This window comes from Chrysochloris asiatica, unplaced genomic scaffold (assembly GCF_000296735.1).
Source record: "Chrysochloris asiatica unplaced genomic scaffold, ChrAsi1.0 scaffold00326, whole genome shotgun sequence".
NCBI classification, from domain to species: domain Eukaryota; kingdom Metazoa; phylum Chordata; class Mammalia; order Afrosoricida; family Chrysochloridae; genus Chrysochloris; species Chrysochloris asiatica.
Window position 1 is genome coordinate 959,103 of NW_006408844.1, and position 22,199 is coordinate 981,301.

General features: G+C 46.7%; 1 protein-coding gene across 1 annotated transcript in view; it reads right to left on the reverse strand.

Annotated features, from left to right (window-relative positions):
- Positions 1-21,361, reverse strand: part of CHRDL2 (chordin-like 2) — a 41,848-nt gene extending 20,487 nt beyond the window's left edge. The window contains exons 1-4 of the mRNA XM_006875414.1: positions 21,280-21,361; positions 7,466-7,578; positions 3,921-4,014; positions 1,889-2,031 (exon numbers count right to left, since the gene is read on the reverse strand). Coding sequence (XP_006875476.1) covers positions 1,889-2,031; positions 3,921-4,014; positions 7,466-7,578; positions 21,280-21,361 — 432 coding nt within the window. The remainder of the gene's footprint in view (positions 1-1,888; positions 2,032-3,920; positions 4,015-7,465; positions 7,579-21,279) is intronic.
- Positions 21,362-22,199: the final 838 nt, after the last annotated feature.

Below are 22,199 nucleotides of genomic sequence, written 5' to 3' on the forward strand. Positions count from 1 at the left end.
GGATACCCTATACAGGGTAGCTATGAGTTGGAATCGACTCAATGATACTTACCAACAACAACAAGAGTGGTGTAGTGGGTTAAGCATGAGACTACTAACTGAATGGTTAGCTGCAAAAATTCACCAGTTGATCTGTAAGAGCTAGATTAGGCAACTGCTTCTAGCCTTGGAAACCCTATAGAGCAGTTATCTATCATTTAGGGTTCCTATGAATTGACTCAATGGCAGTAAATTGTTGTTAAATGCTGCTGAGTCGGTTATGACTTATAGAGACCCTGTATAGGGTTTCCAATGAGTGCCTCATGGGTTTGAACTGCCAAACTTGTGGTTCAAATCGACTTTTTGACCCAGTACTTAATCCACAATGCCACATCAGAAGTCCAGTAAATGAGTAGATACAATATACTTGACCATTGCAAGAGGCCCAGACTGCAGAACATAATTGCTCATTAGGTTGATTTATAAGTAATCATTCCATTATTTACAATCTGTTCTGCAGCAGATACCTTAAGATTCAGAGCCTTAGATACATGATTGGGCTTTGAATTAGTTTCCTAGGGCTGCGGTAACCAAGTAGCACAAACTTGATAGTCTAAAACAACAGAAATTTATTCTTTTATAGTTATGGAGACTAGAAATCCAAAATCACGGTGCTGGCAGGGTCATGCTCCCTTCAAAGCCTCCAGGGGAGGATCTGTCTTATTCTCTTTCAGCTTCCACCAGCCTCAAGTGTTCCTTGATTTGCAGCAACTTAACCCCAACCTCTGCCTCCATCTTCACATGGGCTTCTTCCCTCTGTGTCTATCTGTGTTCTCTTCTTATAAGGAAAGAATTCATATTGGATAAGGCCTATGCTAATGACCTTACATTAACTTGGTCACATCTGCAAACACCCTATTTCCAAATAAGGTCACATTCACAGGTACCAGGGGTTAGAACTTCAACTTATCTTTTGGAAGGGACACAATTCAACCCACAACAAACCCTTTCGCTGAAAAAGATGGGGAGGCAGGTCCCAAGAGGAGAAGTGACTTGCTCAAGGTCACACAGTGAATCAGGGCCGAGCTGGAGCTCAATCATGGGTCTGCCAACACTTTGTCCAGGCCTGTTACCTTTAGATCACTGCTAATCAAGTGATTATAACAGCAAGGATATGAGAGATTCCTATGCACTTAGAGGAATTGAGGGCCAGAGAAGTTTGATAATCAAGCAGTAAGGCATTCAGGAGGGCGGGAGTCTCTACTGTCAATGTACAAAGGAGACGCTAAGTCCAGAAGGTAGGAATGACATGCTGAAAGCCACCTGCAACCTGCAGCAACGCTATGCCAAGAGCCCTCCTAGGAAGAGAGTGAAGAGTCGCCTGATTAGGCCTTGCTTAGCTCCAGTCTGTGTCCCCTGATAACAGCCCTGTTGGTCCTGGGCCCAACTCTGATCATAGACAGGGAGTTTAAGCAGCTTTACATCTTTGTTACAAACAAGGCTGACCCTGTCTTTGGGTCCCAGGGCTGATTACTGATCTATTCACTCTACCATTCATTCATCTATTCACGTATTCATTCATCCAGTAACCATTATTGGCATCCTCTGTGTGCCAGGACCTGGCCTGGAAGCAGCAGAGATTTAAAAAATGAACGGAGTATGTTCTTTCCCTTCAAGGAGTGCAGACTCTAGTGAGAGAAACAGGAATAGGCAAACACCACTGCAAAAGAACCAGTGCTGTAACAGAAGAAGTGTGGGAGCCCAGAAGAGGGGTACCTGGCTCAGCAAGAGGCAGGACACTCCAACCCCAGCTGCCAGATGTTCCCTGCTCCATGAGTCCATTTATCTTCATTTTACCCTTAGCCCCCAGGCCACACTACATGGCTAAAGGGAAAGTTGCAGCTCTTACTGTGCAGCTGCAGAGGACGCACTGGTTGGGCAGACGGGAGGGGAACAGCTCACGGGCACTGAAGATCTCTCCATGTTGGTACGTGGTCCCGTTGTGCTGGCAGGACTTTGGGGGAGCCCGGAGTCCTGAGGGGGTGTGAGGTTCTGCAGGTTGAGAGGAGCAAGAGGAAGAAGAAAATGAGATTTCACATGACTCTAAGAGCTTTGCTAAAATTAACCAGGCAACTTTTCTCAAAATTTTGCATTTTAAGCCATCTTGGCATTTTGACCAAGTTCTATTCTCAGTCTTCCCAACCATTCCCCATGTCAGCAAACCTTGACCTTTCAGTCTCCCAGTGCCTGAGATGGCCTAACCAGTAAAAAAGTAAGGCCAGAAGCCTTCGCTCCAGTGACTAGCGGGGGCTGGGTGAGCTCATTCATCATTTAGCAAATCCACATGGAGTAACCAGGAATTTTCTAGACACTGGGAGACAGTAGTAAAAAACACAAATCCCTGCCTTTGTGGAGTTACAATCTAGTTGAGTTAGCTGGGATGCTCTAGACTGTCCCTGTGCTTGGTATAAGCTCCTGCTATTCACTGGTCACCAAAGCACCCCTCCTCACCACCACCAATCAGTCAGTCCTCCTCCTGAAGGGAAAAGGCATAACCCTCCCACCCTGAAAGAACTGTAGATCTGAGCCTCATTCATTCATTCAACACCTTTACTAAGCACCTGTTCTGTACTAGGCACCATGCTAGGCATTGGGAATGGAGTGATGCATAAAACTCACTCTCCACCATCAAGAAACTCACAATTTATTTGGGCAGAGACACAAGCTACACGTAATGACAGTATAGTATAGTAAGGGCCAGGGAAGAAGGAAGCACAGAAGTTGTGGCAGCGCAAAGGAGGAGCTCCTAGTTTTGCTGGGGAGGAGGAGGTCAGGGTGCACTTCCTGAGGGACTAATAGCTCAGCTAAGTCTTGAAGAGCAAGAACCCCAACTAGGTAAACAGACAGATGATGGAAGGAGAGAGGGAGTGAAGAATGTTTGAGGAAGAAGAGGCTTGAGCCAAGGCACAGAGGAAAAAGTCCCAAAGTCAGCAAGAAGAAGAAGTAAAGGTGCCCTGAAGTCAGCCTCCGACATGGAGGAGACGAGACACCCCCTTACTGGGCAGGACAAAGCTCAGAAGCCCTGCCCCCTGAGGAAACCCAGAATTAGGAATCTCTATGACCAGGTTAACCCCCCAGTGGGGTCTCACTTGGAAAAATGAACCCTTCTGCACATGAATTCCACACAGGTCTCCAACTCACCAAAAAATTCTAGTTGCAGAACTTAGAATTGAGGCAAATCTCAAGAGCCCCTCTCTTCATCATCTGCTTGATGCTTCTAAACATCAATTCTCCTCTCAACGTCTGTTCCCACTTCTAAGTCTTCATTTACTAGATAGGCCAGTTTCTTCTGATGCCACCTCCCCTATTTTACCTCTATTTCCTAGAATCCCAGTGTCAGAGGCTCTTAGAATGCTAAAATCATGAAATCATAGACATTTAGCATGAGGACCATGGAGTCCCAGAATCTCAAACTAGAAGGAATCTCAGGGTACATCTACTGTAATTTTTTGAGTCATTCTCAGCCCAGGGTGACAATCCCCTGGCAGTCTCTCTGTAGGGCTCCCAGCCCGAGCCCACTCACCTCCAGTTCCATAAAACACATCTACTCCCTCCAGTTCAGTACAGCTCAAGAGAGACTGCAACCAGCTGAAGGGAGGTGGGAGAGATCGGAGCCCACGCATGCCCAAGTAAGCCCCTATGTCTTTCAACGACTTTTTACATTTTCTCCGTCCTCCTGCCATGCACACCTACTTAAGAATTCGAAAGTTGCCCCTGCCCTAGCCCTCCAGGATTTTTTCTCCCTGAGCATCTTTGTGTCATCACGTCTCTAAGGGGTAGAGACTGCCTCTCCCTGAGCCAGAGCCATGGCAATGAGACTGAGACAACGGTCCACTGGGCAGTGAGGAGGCTGGTGAAAGAGGAGAAGCGAGTCTACTTACCCACACACCTGGGACAGCACTGCTGCGGCTCAGTCACAGGCTGGGGGCAGTGGACAGGAGGACAGTGGAGGCGGTAACAACTCACATGGGCACTCTGAAAGGGACAGTGGGGTCAGTTCTGATTCCACAGAGCCATAGCCTCCCATGCTTGTCTGCCCTGTCTCAAAACTGTCACCCTAATTGCTAATCACTGCCTTGTGATGGGGTGAAAAACAATGAACTCCTGTGTCTCCAGGCTTTTTCCTTTCCCTGTCTACTAGGGGGATCTTGCTTGGCCCACTCACCAGCATTCCTCCCTCACCATTGGAGGAGGGCAAACCTACTCATGGGTTTGCTTAGACTTTGTGTCCCCTTCATGGCATTTGAGAAATACAAATAAAGGGCTAGAGTTCTTTTCACATTGATCTTGATGTTCTGACTTGGTGCTTTGATATTGGTGCCTTTAACTCCAAGGATGTATTCTTTGAACTCTGGGTCTGAGTCTTGTGGTTAAAAGAGGAATGTGACACACTAGGGCAGGTAACTGGAATGGGGACAAGACTGAAAAATGATGTGGAGAAGGCTCAAGGCTTCATGATCCCACTGCCTAAATCTTTGAGAAGTTTGGGTAGTCCTGGACAAAGCATTGGAGTTGGCACCAGAGAATGAAGGGCTTCAAATTTTTTAGCTTTTTCAAGCAAAGCAAAGAATGGGGCAGAGAAACATCCAGAGACAGAGATGAGTAGAAACAGAGAAGATGGAAAGAGAGACCATACCCCTTTAAGAATGTTTCCCAACTTGCCAGGCAGCTTGTCACCCATCCTCTAGCTTCATATACCTTGCTCTTCCCCTTGTTATGAGGGTCATTGTCTGGACTAAAGGGTAAACAGAGCCCTTCAGATGGGAAACCGGGATGTTGTAGAAGGAACTTGATTTTAGTCTGGGAGGAACCAAGGGATGGAGATGATCAGTAACTCTGCAGCAAGAAATAGATAGTGACAGGCTTGGAACTGGAAGGGCTGGAGGCCAGCCAGTCATGTGATGAAGCTCTTTGCAACTGAAGGGTACCTCTTAAGAAAGTCATATAGCTACCATTTATTGAATGGCTACTAGGTAGGGACATTATATCTAAATTGATTATCTCACTTCATTGTCACAACAACCTTAGACCCAACGTACTGTCCTCAAGTCAATTCTGACTCAGCAACCCTGTATAGGGCTTCTGAGGCTATAAATCTTACAGGAGTAGAAAGCCTCATCTTTCTCACGTGGAACAGCTGGTGGGTTTAAATTGCTGGCCTTGGAACTAGCAGTCCAGTGCTCATCCTACAGTATCACCTTTGTGTTATCCATTCTTTACAAATGCAAAAAGAGACTTCAAGAGGTTAAGGAAATTGTCTAGGGTCACACAGTTGATACGTGATGTATTTTCCATTATGCTGAGCTGCCTCTGGTGGGGGGAGCACGGACTCATTCATTTACTCAGTGTTTACTGCATGCCTACTGGCCACCCAGCCCTCTCTGAGCACCAGGGATACAGCAATGAATAAGACCGGAGACAGACTATAAAAACAAGTAAACAGTAAAAGAACAAGATAACTTTAGATATTAGGTTCATGATATTAACAGGATTGTGTGAACAGGGTTAGACTACTGTAGAGACAGTTGCTGGGAAAGGCTTTCTAAGGAGGCCTTTTTATGTTAAGAACTGAGAAATGAGAAGATCCCGGAAGGGCATTCCGAGCAGAGGGAACAACTGCGAAATCCTCAAGTGGGAATGAGTCTGAAGAGCTGAAAGAAGACCAGAGTGGTTGGAACAGAGTGGCTAAAGCAGATATGAAATGAGGGTGGCCAGTAAGACAGAATCCATATCACTCAGTGCCTTGTAGCTCACAGCGAGGACTTTGATTTTGACTTTAGAAACTATTAGAGACTTTTAAGAGAGGAATGACGCAATCTGTTTCATGTTCAGGAAAAAATAACTCTGGCTGCTATTTGGAGAATATATTTAGAAGGGGGAATGAGAAGACCAATTAGGAGTCCTGTGTAATAACCCATGTGAGAGAGGAAGGCAGCTTAGATTAGGGGGAGCAGTTACAGTGGGGGGATTTGAGGTATATTTTGGAGATATTGGCAACAGATCTTTCAGTTGAGGATGAAAAATGTGTGTGTGAATTCAGGGGAAAGGAGAAATGAGTTAGCTCCATTGGGTCACAAAACTTGGACTTTGTCAACTGGACCATGTGATATGTCTGGAATTTTCTGTTATGGTTTCCTTTCTGTTGTCTGGCTATATTTCATAAAGTTCTTTCCGAAAAGGCTGATTGGCCTCAGATGTGCTATGGAAAACCAAGGAAAGGCAGTTGTGAGAGGGTTATGTCCCTGTTTGGGTCAGAGTTCTACTTGGGGCCAACATGGTAGATACTGTGGGAAATCAGAGGGAAAGACCCCAAGAGGAGGGAGATACTCCAGTGGCCTACTCCCTCCTCCATGCTTCCACCTCCCAATGTCTCCTCAGGAAGGGCTCTGCTCTCTGCTTCCACCTCAGAGGATTTTGACTTTGTTTTAACAAGGGAGGTTCTTATAGGCTATTTGCATTCCTCTCATGGCTTTGTGCACGGAAAGAGGGGGTTAAAGATCAGTCTCCAATTGGGAGCTGGGTAACCTCCCCCCAGCACTAAGTCAAAGACAGAGAAAACTGAGGATTTCATAGCAACCAAACTGGACCCCAGGCTAAAGCCAGGTTTTTTCAAACATTCTAAGGTATGCCCTCCTTTCCCACCCCTCCAACCTCATACCTGACCTAAGAATTCTGGATCACATGTGGGTCTCATTTATTTCACAAGGCAAGACGCTGTGGAAGACGCTGGGTGGAAAAAGCCCTGATCTTTGCCCCAGTGTGCCTTCAGCCTTCAGCAGGGCACTGTGCTGGAAGTGAGTAAGGGCCAGGAAGGCCTGTTCTCAGTGACTCGGTCTAGGAGGGTTAGTAACTCATGGACACAGACAACAGGGGGACTACACAATGACAAGGAGATAAAAACAGAGAAATTTGTACGAAAGCCTGGAAGAAGAACACACTTCCAGCTAAGGACTCACATAAGGCTTATTGGTGGAGGTGGCATTCGATGAAGCATTAAAGAATTAATATTTGGGCCAGTGGAGTTGGGGGAAGGAATCCTAAGGCAAGGTGGCAGGACAGGTAACTGGAGGACACAGTATGTGAAAAGGGAGGAACGGGAGGTAAGAGCCACTCCACAGCACAGCAGGCAGGAAGGCGCACATCAGGTGGAGGTGGAAGAAAGCTGGGATGAAGGAAGGGAAACCCAGGTCTTCCTGACACTCTGTATGCCTTATTTCTGGGGTATGTACTCCTATATATTGAGTGCTAAGTAATGAAGTGGCTTGCCCCAAGTCCCTCAGCTGTTAGCTGACAGAGCACAATTATAGTGGTCTTGGTTTTAGAGTGCCCCTGGCCTACAGAGCTTCTGGCTGCCTTCCCTTCCTCTATGGTGTCTTCTTGTGAGGCCTCCCTGTCATACCTGACTTAGGTGACCAGAGGAACTTACCTCAGAGCAGGTACAGCGCAGGCAGTACATCAGGCCCTGTGGTTCCAAATAAGGGTGCCAGCTCTCGCCAGGGGAGTATCTCTTCCCGTGGAAAAGGCAAAACATATCTGGCCCTGGAAAACCAACATTGCTAGGTTAGTCCCAGAAGGCTCCACTCCAAAGACTCTGCTACATCTTTCTTTCTTTCTGGCTCTGGGAAGGATATCATTTGGATTACCTTCTCTTCCAGTCAGGGAGGTCAGAATGTCTGAGTCTGAATCTCAGCTTGACCACACACTTCTCTCTAAGCTTCGATCTCATTGTCCAGGTAGGAAATAATACTTTAATACTCTGGTGGCGTAGTGGTTACGAATCTGGCTGTGAACCTTAAGGTCAGTGGTTCGAAACTACCAGTGGCTCCGCGGGAGAAAGATGAGGCTTTCTACTTCCTTAAGGATTTACACCCTCGGAAACCCTGTACAGGGTCGCTATGGGTCGGAACCGACTCGACGGCACTTAACAACATAACAACAACAACTACCTTATTGGACAGTTAGGGGATCCAGCAGTGATAATGTTTTACAGATTGAAATCATGGTATAAATATGAGCTGTTATGATGAGATGAATAAGCTGAGGTCCAGAGAAAATAAATAATACTATTAAGGCCACACAGCCCTGGAGTGGCACTGTGGGTTAATGCGCTGGACTACGAAGTCGGTTTGAACCACAAGGTCAACGGTTCAAGCTTACCAGTCACACCTCGGAAACTCTATGGGTTGGAACCAACTCGACAGCACTTAACAACAACAACAAGACCACACAGTAAGTCAGTCACCAAGCAAGGACAACAGACCAAGTCCAGTCCTCCTTCCATACGCATATGCATACTCATTTCCTCTTCTTTTGCCGCTGTTTATTTATTTACTATATTTCCCAACCCTACCCACAGCCACCCCCATACATACTACCTCTCTGGCTCCTGTCACTTTTAAAATAAAGCTACTGACAACATCTTTGTTGCTTGCTGTGATGAAAAGTGCTTGAATTGGGCAAATACAGCACTGCCTAGTAAAAGGCTGTCAGAAAATTGACTTTAATATATTAAAAATGGTCATTGCTACTATTGTGATTTATGATTGGAACATCAATGGATCTTTTTATGTAATTTGCATATCACTTGTCAGTATATGGATGAAGCCTTCTAAGAGCAATTGAGATGTTTTGTTTCTTTGGATGGCTGAGACATCTCTCCTGTAATTCTGTTTTCCTGAAATCCCCATCTCTCTATCATAACCAATCAACTGCCCAGACTATCAGTTGTTGTTGTCAGGTGCCATCAAGTCGGAACCGACTCATAGCGACCCCATGCACAGCAGAACGAAACAATGTCCGATCCTGGGCCAACCTCACTACCACTGCCACACTTGAGTCCATCAATAATGCCACCTGGCTGATCCATCTCATTAGGGGTCTTCCTCTTTTTCTCTGACCCTTCACTTTACCCAGCATGACACCCTCCAGTGACTGTTTCCTCCGGACAATATGTCCAAAGTATGAGAGACGAAGCTTAGCCATCCTGGCCTCCAAGGAGCACTCTGGCTGCACTTCTTCCAAAACAGATCTATTGGTTCTTTTGGCAGTCCATGGCACTTTCAGTATTCTCCTCCAACACCACAACTCAAAGGCATCAATTCTTCTACGATCTTCCTTATTCACTGTCCAGCTTTCACATTCATATGAGGCTATTGAAAACACCATGGCCTGGGTCAGGCGCACCTTAGTCCTCAAGCTGACATCTCTGCTTTTCAATACTTTAAAAAGTTCCTGTGCAGCAGATTTGCCCAATGCAATACGTCATCTGATCTCTTGACTGCTGCTTCCGTGAGTGTTGATAGTTGATCCAGGAAGAATGAAGTCTTTGACAACTTCAATCTTTTTTCCATTGATAAGAATGTTGTTTACTGGTCCAGTGGTGAGGATTTTTGTTTTCTTGACATTGAGATGTAATCCATATCAAAGGCTGTGCTCTTTGATCTTCAGCCTGTCAGAGCTCTGTCCAAAACTATCCAGCCCTCACCTCTTACCCACTCATGGCTTATCCTGGGTCAAGCCTTCCAGTTCAGCTTTGTAACCTCTTGTCCTTTCCCTGCCAACCATCTTCCACACAGATACTAGATGGGTTTGCATTTCAGGAGAGAAATGCAAAATTTCTATGCAAAAATTTCCCAGATACTCAAAGAATAAAAGTCTTTTAAGGAGGGACTGGGTTTGATTTGTCTTCATTTGTCCCTGGGCACTAAGTAACAGGCTAGGTTTGCTGAATTAAATGTGAAGGAACTAACATTTATTTATTAAGTACCTTCTCTGTGGTGAATTTATAACATAAGTTCTTATCTCAGTAGCACTACTATTTTTAGAATTAAATTAAATAATGCTTATAAAATGCTGACTTAGCCTAGGGCTTGGCAGCTTAGTTGAATGATATTATAAAAATGAGAATTAAGTCAGCAATCACAACCATAGAAAAAAAATTATATAAATGATAATATTCATCTTGCAGTGTCATGGTTACTAGTAAACAAGATGAAAAGCCTGAGGTTCACAGAGCCAAAGTGACTTGCCTAGGGCCATGTAGCAGGTGATTTGAACCTAGGATCCCAACTCTAAAGCCAAACTCTTTCCAGTTCACTTCACCACCTATGATGACTTTTCTCCAATCCCAGGACCTAAACGCTTAAGTTCCTTCTTTTCTCTCAGTTCCACTGGCAACCATCCCTCATTTTCTATACTAGATCCTTATTGTTCTAGAATCTGCTGTTATTGTAGTTACCTGCCATTGAATCGGTTCTGACTCTTATCAACTCTGGTGAGCAGCTGGTGAGTTTCAACTGCCTACCATGAAATTCAAACAGATCTTGTGGTCCAGCGCTTGTCCTACAGCATCGCATCAGGACTCCCATTCTAGAATCTAGAAGCTGCCTTGTATGCCTTTTCCTTCCCACTTTCTAGAATCAAGGATCCTGAAAACATTGACTTTCACACTTTCTGAATCACAATCCCTGAGACTGAAATTAACAGAATCTCAGAACATTAGAAAACAGTATAGCCGTTCAAAGGGCTTACACCCAATGAAGAATTCTCTCTCAGTCAGTGCTGTGGATTGGGCCGAACTCAAACCTGTGAACATAGTTTCTGGGGAGAGGAACTTATGGGACAGTCCCAACTTTTAGTAAGTTTTCTTATAGGTAGCCTCAATCTGCCTCCCTCTAGATCTTCACACTGCTCCTGCTCTGTCCAACTGGGTCTCCCACAACAAAGATTTGAGGCCAATGTCATGATGCCTTCGGAGTCTGGGCTTTGAAGGCTACTGAGGATCATAAGAACACACAACTTAGTTCCCTCCCCACCCCCTTTCCAGTCCCCCAAAGTTCAGTGGTGGGGAGGGGGGATTAGATATCAGATCCTGTTTCCAGCAAGGCCCCTGGCTGGCCCGTATCAAATGAGCTGTGTTTATCTCTCAGCCGCTGCTGGCAGAGAGGGTGGGACACAGGCCCAGCTGGGGTGCTTGTCAGAGCCAGCCTAACTCTCCAAGGAGTGAATAATGTCTTTCTTCCTTGTCCCTTCCCTCCAGTAGGGAGGGGGCCGATTGCGACACACCTCAGTCTTAATTCTCAGCCCAGTTACTGAAGAAACCCTGGCCCACCTTGGGGTGGCCTCCTAGCCCCACCCCCTATGCCAATTGGCACCCGACCTTGCTGTCTGCTCAGAGCATTAAGACAGAGAAAATATCTCAGCCAGTGGTCAGGTCAGGAAGTCCCCTCCCCCCACCAATCGTCCTGGCAGAAGCTGAGAATGTGGGGGGCCTGGCAGGCTGTCTGTCAGCCCTGGAGGCTTCCTGCCCACCACAATCCCCAACTCACCCTGCCCTCTAAGGTGGCATTGCTTGGAGCTCCTTCTCCCTTTAGGGTGGCCATGCCAAAACCAGGCGGAGAGGAGGACCTGCCAGGGGGCAGGCCTCCTCAGCTCCTGCACATGGCTGGTGGAAGCAGCTCTAGTTCCTGAAGCCCTGAATTAACCATGTGGCATTTAGGAAGACGCTTTCTTCCATCTCTGAGCCTCAGTTTTCCCATTTTCAAAATATGAAGGGTGAACTATGTATGCCCTTTAGAGTTTTTCTGCTAAGCTTTTGGATCCATGATTTAAAGAGGCTAAGACTCCAAGGTTCTAGGTGTCTAAGATTCAGGATTAGAAAATTTCATATTTCTAGAGCCTACAGTGCTGGTATGGCACTGTAGGATAAGCATTGGACTTCTAACCAAAAGGTTGGCAGCTCAAACCCTACAGTCATTTCTCAGAAACCCTATACAGGGTTGCTATGAATAGGAGCCAACTCAATAGCACCTAACAACAACAAACAGTTCTTTAGAACACAAAGCTTCTAGAATGCTATGATTTTGTGGTTCTAAGATTTGATCATTCCAAGATTTCATGAAGTTCTTTTTTTAATGGTTTCTTAACATCTCAGGTTCAGGGAGTCAGTGGGGCCAACCCTAAGTGGCACTGAAGTAGGTATACTTGTCTCTCACATCTTCCTCCCTTTCCACCTCCCCCTTGGTCCTCAGTGGCCTCCTAACTCCTGTGCAGGCCTTGGGCCTGTCCTGCATCTTCTCCTTTCCCCACCCCACATCTCATCCCCTCAGGATTCTCCCTATCACCTGTGTCCACAGTTCGCTTCCCCACTCTCCATTAATACTCCCTGGTTCTGATGACTAACTCAGGAAAAAAACTGTAGTGAGTGAAGTTTTAGTTTGGGGAGGACAACTGGCCCTATCCTAGGCCTTAGATGGGCTGGAGAGTAATTGATGTTGGACAGAGCTCATACCCTTCATAATCCCTCACTCAGTGAGCATATGTATACAGTGGTTAAGTCTCTGGCTTTGGAGTCAGACAGCCAAGGTCCAAATCGTGGCTTTGGCTTGTATTTGTGTATGAATTTGGGCACATTACTTAACCATTGCTTCGCCTCAGTTCCCACATCTGTTAAATGAAACTAGCAATTTAACTACCTCTTGGGATTATTGTGAAATTAAATCAGATGATATATGTAGCATGCTTACTGGCTGATACATATTAGACACTCAATTACATAGTAGTAAAAACAAACAGACAGAAACCAGATCTAAATGTGGACTCCAAATTTCCTTAACAGTCTATTTGCTGTAGTAGTTCCTTTATTCCCAGAATCCTAAGTGGCAGTACCTGGCACCTATTAGGACATGAAGCTAAAACCACTGCTCAGGGAGCTGCTATGGCTTCATAGTGCCAACCACTGAGGTCAAATCTCCCAAATCTCATTTATAACCTCACCAAGCCTGTTTTCTGTGGCTCCTCTTCCCCCTCTTTTACCTCTTCCCTATAGCCAGGTCAGTCTCCCTCAGAGCCCTGGTGTGGCATTGTAGGATAATCACTGTAGGTTCAAGCCCATCAGTCACTCTTGGAAACCCTATAAAGAGTTGCTATGAGTCAGAACCGACTTGATAGCACACCACAACACAACAGCAACAGTAGCCCTCAACACTACCTTGTACCAACAAGGATCTGACCCCAGGGCTGGGCTACAGAGATGAAAAGTAGTTCAGAAAGGTAGGTTGAAGACAGGGTGGCACGGTGTCTGGAGTAAGAGGCAAAGGATCAGACTTAAGAGAAAGTCTGAAGGTCACAAAGGGTCTTGTGAGCCCGAAGGGCAAGGGAAAGCCATGGAAAAGCTTTAAGCGAGCAAGGTCTGTGATCCGTTTTGCATTTTAGAATCGTCACTGTGGCAGCAAAAATGAAGACGGTCTGGGGAGAGGTAGCTGCAATCATTCTGATTTAAAATAGTGGTGAACCAAAGGGTATACCCTGTAATCCTGCCCCCCATATCCTCCAAGTCTTCAGCACAAAGTTGCTCTTCCTCTCTGGATCTAACCTTTGGCTGGTTGATGATGTATGGAAGGGATTGTAACCATGGCAATGAGACGATATACGATCGAATGAATGTAAAATTAATGTTCTCCCATGTAAATTATCACATAATTCACAATAAAACATTAAAAATTAAAATAATGGTGAACTGTACCAATCGAGAAGTAGTGCCGATGGGCAAAAGTGTACTTACTGACTTGAGGAACACGTTAACATGTACAGTGGAAAGACTTTGGGATGGACTGGCTATGGGTGGAGAGGGTAAAGGAGCAGTTAAGGATGGGACTGAGGTTTTGGCTCTGAATAAATGGCATATCAGAGTTCAATAAATAGTAAACATTATTATCATTAGTAATAATCCTACTACTTCGCTTCCTGTTGTTATGTTGTTACGTGCTGTCGAATCGGTCCTGATTCATAGCGAACCTACATAGGGTTTCCAAGGAGTGGCTGGTGAGTTTGAACCGCTGACCATGTGATTCAAACCAACCTTTCGGTCCAGTGCTTTAGCCCATAGTGCCACACCAGGTCTCCTACTTCCTGTTAGTCATCCATTTGTTGAGCTTTTTATATATCAAGTATACACAACCTTGGACATGAAATATGATCAAAGAAGACATAGTTCCCAACTTCAAGGAGCTCACAGCCTAATGAAGAAGCCAGATAAATGTACTACATGTGCTATAACAGCTGAAGCATACATAGGTCTTCTGAGAAGACACCTGAGCTGGATCTTGAAGGAGTTAATAACAAAGGGAAGAAAGAGGGAAGGCTGTCTCCGAAGCTTACTGCAAAGGCAGAGAGGTGGGTGTGAATGTGGTTCATGCAGGAAACTGCAAGTGGCTGAGGTGTGCTGAGGATACACCACAACCTGCACCTATATTGACAATGACTTACAGTGATGGGATTTAGTTGATCTAATCCGAATTCCTGACTCTTGATGTGGCACTGTAGGGTAAGCACTGGATTATGAACCACAAGGTTGGTAGTTCAAACCCACCAGCTGCTCCTTGGAAACCCTGGTCGCTATGAGTCTGAATTGACTCCATGTCACTTAACAACAAAACTGAATTCAGAGCAGCTATGTTTAATGGTCTGATCTGCAAGTGATCATAGATGTCATAGGACCAGGCAATGTTTGTTCTCTTGTGCATAGGGTCACCATGAGTTTACAACATGTTTATCAGAGAAACTCCAAACATTATCGCCACATCCCCAGCTTTTCCACCAGACCTCTTTGTTGTGGCCCTGTTTTCAGCTTTGACAAATTCCTCATTCTTCACCAGGATCCTTTACACTTCTGTGCCTGCCCACTGCTATTTTCTCCACCTAGACTGTGATTTCCCATCACCATGTTTGATCAACTCCTCATTTTAAAAAATGAGACATCACCTTTCAGTGAAGTTGCCCCAACTTTTCAGACCACTGATCTCTCCTTCCCTAGGGCTCTCACATAACTGAACCCAGCCCTCATCACACTGTCAAATGGGTTCTTCTCCGTCATTAAATCATGACCTTCTGGAGAGCAAGGTCCAGAGCCTATTAAGAATCACTGTGTCTCCAGTGTGCTCCCTGCCATCTGAACTCCCAAACCACCTGCCGAACCAAACAACAGAATGTATAAAAACTCAGGAGCCTGGAACAGGTAAGGAGAAGATGAGTCATTCCATACATAACGTAAGTCAAAATTTCTAAACAGTTCCCATTCCATTTCATCTTCCAGACTGACTCAAAACCCTCATGTTGTGATAAAGGTCTTGCGGGAGGGGGTGACTAGGAGTGGGAAGTGTAGTGGGGAATTCTCTCAGTAGGAGGTAGAAAAGGCAACCAGAAAGAAGCTTCTGAACTGGGAGGAAAACTGGCTAAGGCCATGAAAATAGCATTAGGAGGGGCAAGGGTGAAAGGAGAGAGGCTGGGATCATGGCTGGCCTGTCCCCAGCCTGCAAGAACTCAGGAAACCTGAGTGAGCCAGGCTGCACAGGAATGTGAGAACGTTTACATCTCTCTCCTTACGCCCACACAGCCATACTTTCTCTATTTATTTATAGTCCCCTTTTCACACAAACAAACTTGCTCCCATCTGAGACATAAGCCCTGCTGTGGGCTCTGACACCCGACTGAAGAGGCCTCTTAAGGGAATCAGAATAAAAACCTCAGCTCTTTAGTGGCCAAGCTGGGTAACCGAGGGAAAGGAGCTCCACTTCTCAGAATCCAATTCCCTGTTTCTGGTGCATGGCAAGTGTGCGGGAGCATAAAGAGTCTCAAAGGGGAGAACAGTCAAACCAGGAAAGGCAAGTCTGTCACCTAGCAAGGGCCAGGGGCAGCCATGGGGCTGTTCACAATTTATCGTTCCTTGAACATAGATACATAGAAAAATAGAATCTTTGAATGTTAGGGATTTAGAGAAGACATCCAATCCCTTCATTTACCAGATGTGGAAACTGAGTCCCAGAGAGAGAAAAGGACTTGTTGAAGATCATGGATTCATGTAAGCACAAACTACAGTGCTAGTCTTCAGATGTGGGGCAGGTGCTTTTAGGGACACCCATGCCCTAAAGGACAGGGCTAGAAAAAATGGCTTTCAATTGCAAACAAAAGGATTTAGTTGAGAACTAAGGAAGAACTTCCTACCTCTAAGCATGGGTAATAAAAGACTGTGGGACAGTCTTCTCTGAGACAGAGACCTTCCCAGAGGCAGGGATATGTCTGAAATGATTGCTGTACCACCCTCAAAGGGCACTGCTACCACACCAATCCTTGTCTTTTGGGACTCCAAGAGATACAAGTTCCCTCCCCAGATCCTGGCGCCCTGGCTGGTGGCTGGGGGAACTTGAGAGGCCAGTTGTGGAACAGGTGCAACAGCTGGAGCAGCTGCACAGCTGTTTCACAGCTCTGCTGTGCAGCCTACAAGCCAGTGAGTGAGGCAGAGACCTCTAACGGTGAGAGAAAGGAGGTGCAGAAAGTTCAGCTTAAGACACACAAGAGAGAGGCCCGCCTAGAGCCAGACTCAGTGCCCCCCAGCTCACTGTCACACATATGTAGACAGGTGGATGGGGATGTGACTAAGGTGAACAGCAGAGGAAAGTGCCTATTACTCTAAGCTCTCCAGGTACAAACTCCAGGCATCTGAGCATCTGACAACTTGACTCTTACTTCCCAGTTGAAGTATCAGACTACAGACTCATTCCCTTTTCCAAAGATCATAGTAGACTCTCATAGTCAAAGCAACAGCATCTTTGGACCTCGTTTTTGTTGTTGTTAAGTGCCATCGAGTTGATCCCTGTATAGGGCTTCCAAGGAGCAGTCGGTGAGTATGAACCACCACCTTATGATTAATGATCCAGTGCTTACCCTACAGCACCAAACCTAGACCCCACTGGATTTTAGAGTCTTAGAATTACAAATTGTTACTGGAATGGTCCACAAACTGGAATGGTCCACAAAAGATCACGCAGTTCAAATCCACCAACTTAATTTACAGCTAGAAAAAAGACTCAGGGAAAGAAAAAGATACCTATCTTGGGTCACAGTAGGAGCTGGTGGCAGACACAATGTTGGAGCCCCAGATTTCTGATTCCAAGTTTGCCCTCTGAACCACGTTGTACTGTGGGTAGCTCCCTTCCCACCTCATCCCTGTTCTGAGGTCTGGAATTCTTCTATCTAGGAATGAAAAGCTTCAGTTCTTAGAACATATATCCCCTAGGGTAGGCTGGGGTCCTGGTGTGGCGCTGTGGGTTAATGCACTGGACCGCAAGGTCGGTTTGAACCACAAGGTCAGTGGTTCAAGCTCACCACCGCTCCTAGGAAACCCTATCAGGGTTACTAAGGGTCAGCACCAACTTAATGGGGCACTTAATAACAAGGGTACAGGGTCAATAGTTTGAATCCATCAGCCACTCCGTAGGAGAAAGAAGAAGCTTTCTGCTCTTGTAAAAGATTTATAGCCTCAGAAACCCTATACTGGGTCTCCAGGAGTTGGAATCGACTCGACGGCAGTGGGATTTGGAGAAAGAACGTTGTTGCTGTTAAGTGTCGTAGAGTCAGTTCTGACTCATAGTGACCCTATATAGGGTTTCCAAGGAGCAGCTGGTGAGTTTGAACCACCAACCTTGTGGTTCAAACCAACCTTTGAAATTGAGTGCTTATTCTATAGTGCTACACCAGGACTCCTGGAGAAAGAATAGAGGAACTGATATTTTTACTGTGGCAACTCTCTCCTGAAAGCAGGATTGGGTGAGAGGAGGGAAGAGACAGAAGGAGCATGCTGGATACCTTAAAGGGAGGAATGTGTGCATGTGTGGGAGACAGGGGAGAGGAGCTGACCTAGGGGACAGAGCACTGGAGAGGGAGTCAAGAGACTGGTCAGGTTCTCACCCCACAGAGGGGGTAGGTAGGTGCACAGTGACCAACATCACACATATATGCAGCTCAGCCTGAAGCTGGGATCAGTACTGGTCAGAGAGCAAGTCAGGGAAAGGACCTAGCCTGAGGGTGAAATGGGGTTCAATCTGTGCTCAGGGTTGGAGGGTTAGGGCTCAGTCTGCAACTGGAGTTAAAGCTCAGTCTGGGTTGGCATCAGAACTCAGTCTAAGACTGGAAATAGAGCTGAGTATACAATACCCTTTGTTAGACTAGCCTTGCAGTTTAACTGGGGAGCAAGCTACCACCTATGTTCGAAGGCCCTTGGCATTCTGCAGGGTCGGGCCAATTTAGGAGTCTGACACCACACAGATTTGAGAATTTCCATCTGTTGGTACCCTTTTTGAAAACACCTAAGATGTCAGAGATTTCTTACCCACAATAGGCTTGATATCCCATTTAAACTGAGATGAGAACCTTCATGAGACACCTTCAAATAGGACCCTGGCAAGTGACGGTGGGACTGTTTCTATCTTCACAGACTGTCAGCACTAGACAAAATGAGGCTCCAAGAAGGTTCAATTCATACAGCCAATAAGTGACAGATTGGAAATTACAATCCAGGTCTCTGTTCTATAATACGAGATCCTGGATGGTGCAGATTGTCAACACACTTAGCTACTAATCAAAAAGTTAGAGGTTCAAGTCCACCCAGAGGTGACTGGTGATCTGTTTCCCAGAAACCGACCACTGAAAACCCCAAGGAGTACAGTTCTACCATGACACACGTGGAATCGCCATGAGTCAGAATCAACTCAATGGCAACTGGTTCTGCTACTGGATCTTTAATAAATTTGATGTGCGACCTTGGGCAAAGAGCTTCCCCTGTCTGAGTTTCAGTTTAATGATATAGATAGGTAAACTGAGGGGCAGACATCAATGATTTTCAAAGGCTCTTTCAGCTCTGACATCCTCAAATCTGTACACCTTCCTCTGAATGCCAGTTCACCTCAAGATAACAAGTCTGCTCTGAGTTCTTCTATTTGCATGTCGGGACATGTAAAAGCTCTCTATACATTAGACTAGGCTGTGGGGGAAGATGGAATACTGACAGACCCCAGTGAGAGGTATGCAACTGAGGGCCAGCAAGGCATGGATGAGAGATGAGTATGGATCAGGTTGTCAGAGAGAATTTGCTGGAAGCAGGGTGACCTAAGTAAGGTTCTGCTGGGCTGACAAGATATGAGAGGTGAAGAGAGAGATGTGGGTAAGATATGAGAAATCCTGCACAGTAGTCTGATTCTAGGATATCTTGGGGCCAAGAAGGAGGTACCAAGTGGAAGAGAGAGGCATGGAGGGTATCTTGTGCTGACTCGTGTAGAAAACAACAGATTAGAATTTATAGAAAGCCCCCAGAATTCAAGGAGGAAGAGGTGACATTTACTGAGCAACTGGCATTGTTCTGAGCACTTTAGACATGTCCTCTCATTTAATCTACCCAAGAGCCATTCAGGTTAGGACCTCTCTCTGAAAGATGACAATACTGAGGCTCAGAGAGCTGGGATTTATGAAAAGTCACAATGGCTAGTAAGAGGCAGAATCAGGACTTGAACCCAACATGACTTTTTCCTAAGGACTCCTGTGAATCTTAGGTTGTAGGCAGGCCTGAGATGATCACACACCCTGCACTCACGAGCAGAGACAAGACTGAAACAAAATCCAGCAGCCAGCTCCAGAAAGTCACATGCTCAAAGAAAGGCATAAATTCGAGAGCTGAACTGTGGAGAGGAAAGAGCGCCAGACTGGGCATTGGGAAACTGAGGTTTTAGTTGCAGGCTCTGCCTGTTGTGATCTGGGGCAAACCACTGTTCCTACTTGGCCTCAGTTTCTTTATTGGGCAGATGGGGTTTGAACTAAGCTTCTCCCTTCTCATTGAAGGGGGTTTTGCTTTGGTTTTTCAACCTCACACCATCCTAAGGGATTTGCCCTTGCAAATCCCTTTAGTGAATCTAATAGCCTATTGTGGGGTCCGTGAGGAAACTGAGGTTCAGGGAGAATACGTAACTTGTTAAGGTCACATTGTAAATGGAAAAGCATGAATTTGTGAACTGATCATTTCTGAGAACCTGCCTTGTTCCAGCCTTGTGCTGTTGCTTTGCATATTTCTCTAATTTAATCTCCATTAACAGTCCTGGGAGTTCTACTCCCATTGTATAGACTAGGAAACTAAGGACTAGACCATATAGGTATAAAGGTACCCTGGATACCTGCCTCCCACCAGGTGGTATTCAACGGGACTGGGGAAATGAAGACCTTGATCTATCTCACTGTGCCAGGCTTCCTCCCAGAGTCTCACAGTTCCAAATCAGGGCTCTTCCTGGGCACTATGTGTGGGGCAGGAGGAAAAACAGGATTTGGTACTAGAGAGTATAGGCTTAGGATGGCTTACTATCTGTAAGCTTGAGCATATTCCTTCTTTTCTCTCAGCTTAAGTTTTCTCATCTATAAAATACAGTGATAATATCCATCTATTGGAGTGTTGTGAAGATCAACAGAGAGAAAGGAAAGTTATCCTGGTAGTGGTGGTGGTGGTTGTGTGCTATGGAGTTGATTTTGACTCAGAGTGAGCCAATAAAGGTTTTCAAGACTGTAAATCTTTACAGGGAGCAGAAAGCCTCATCAGTCCGTTGGTAGATTAAAACAGCTGACCTCTATGTTTGCAGCCAAACTCTACAACCTCCTATGCTCCCAGGACTCCAACATTATCCTGTTGTTAAGTGGCATCGAATCGGTTCCGACTCATAGCGACCCTGTAGAGGGTTTCCAAGGAGTGGCTGGTGTGTCTGAACAGCTGACGCTGTGGTTCAAGCCGACTTTGCAGTCCAGTGCTTTTTATCCCACAGCGCCAAACCAAGACTCCAAGGATGTCCTGTTGTTGTTAAGTGCCGTCCAGTCGATTTCAACCCATAGCGACCCTGTATAGGGGTTTCCAAGGAGCAGCTGGTGAGTTTGAGCCACCGACCCTGCAGTTCAAACGACTTTGCAGTCTGATGCATTAGACCACAGTGCCACACCAGGACTCCAACGTTGTCCTTGTTGTTGTTGTTGTTGTTAAGTGCCGTTGAGTCGGTTCCGACCCATAGCGACCTAGTAAGCGCTTATTTCTTCCAACACACTCTTTCTAAATGCAACAGCCTTTTTGTATTCATCATACTTCTTCTTTGCAGCCAAACATATGGAACTCTCTACCAGGAATATTAAGCCTCTTTTCCCTAAAGCTCAACGTCCTGCCCTCACTTCACTGCCCTCAGCACCCCCATCATCAAGTCAATGGCAGCAGCCCCCTGCCTCTGAGTCTTGCCAACAGTATCCTCCCAGAGGAGTTCCCACCCCTGCCGGCACAGGTGCTGCCTGGATGGCTGTTAGAACAGTTTTTGGCGCTTACCTACCCCCGCCCCCATCACAGGGTCCCCGGAATCCTTCTCTGCCTGACCATCATCCCCAACTACTTACGGGCTCGAGCGTGGGAGTCCAAGGGGAACCAGAGCAGCGCGAGCCCCAGCAAGGTGGAGAGAACTCTCACCTCGGGAACCATTCTTCTTTTCCCCAGGGCCAGGCCTCCAGGCGGAGTCGGGAGAAAGTGAGATGAGGACACTGAGGCACAGGGTCACAAAACACTCCACAGACCCAAAGAAAGCTACTGCTACAGAGGAGAACCAGAGAAGGACCGAGAGAAAGGTGATGAAGAGAAAAGGAGGAGAGGAAGGTCCGAGGTGGGAAGACACCAAGGTAGAAGGAGGGAAAGAGATGAAGAGATGGAGGAAGGTTTGGTAAGAGGTGAAAGCAATAAAAGAAGAGGCGGTGAGAGGGCGAGCAGTAGAAGAAAGAGAGAGGAAAGGGCACAGGTCCGGGGAGCGCGCAGCGTCGGGCAAGGCGCGCTGGGCCACCGGAGTGCTCCGGACACGCGGGCTAGAGCCTGCTCCGCGGGCTCGGAGTCGGTGCTCGAGGTCTTGGGACCCTGTGGAGCGGCGGTACCAGCGGCAGCAGAGGCAGCGGCGCGGCGGTCGCGGGACTGGCTGAGCGCGGGTCGGCTGTGCACGCCAAGGGCGCCAGGCGCGGCGCTCGGGCGCATTTGTACTTTGCCGCGGGAAGCAAGCAGCCCCGGCCTGGCGTTGGCCTCGTACTTGGCGCCTCCTCTGGGGCACCGAGGACTCGGTGGATTGGCCACCCGAGAAACAGGCCCACTTTTTTCCTCCTCCTCTCTCGTGCAGGTCTCCGGGACGGACGCCCCAGGCGCGGCGCCGGGAGGAGGCGAGGGGGCTGGGGAGGGGGAAGGGGCCACCCGGGCCACGGGTTTTAACCCCTGCTTCCCCGTGACGCCCCAAATGAAGGAAGATGGAACCCAGTTAAGGCTTCAGGTATAACTCTCGGGT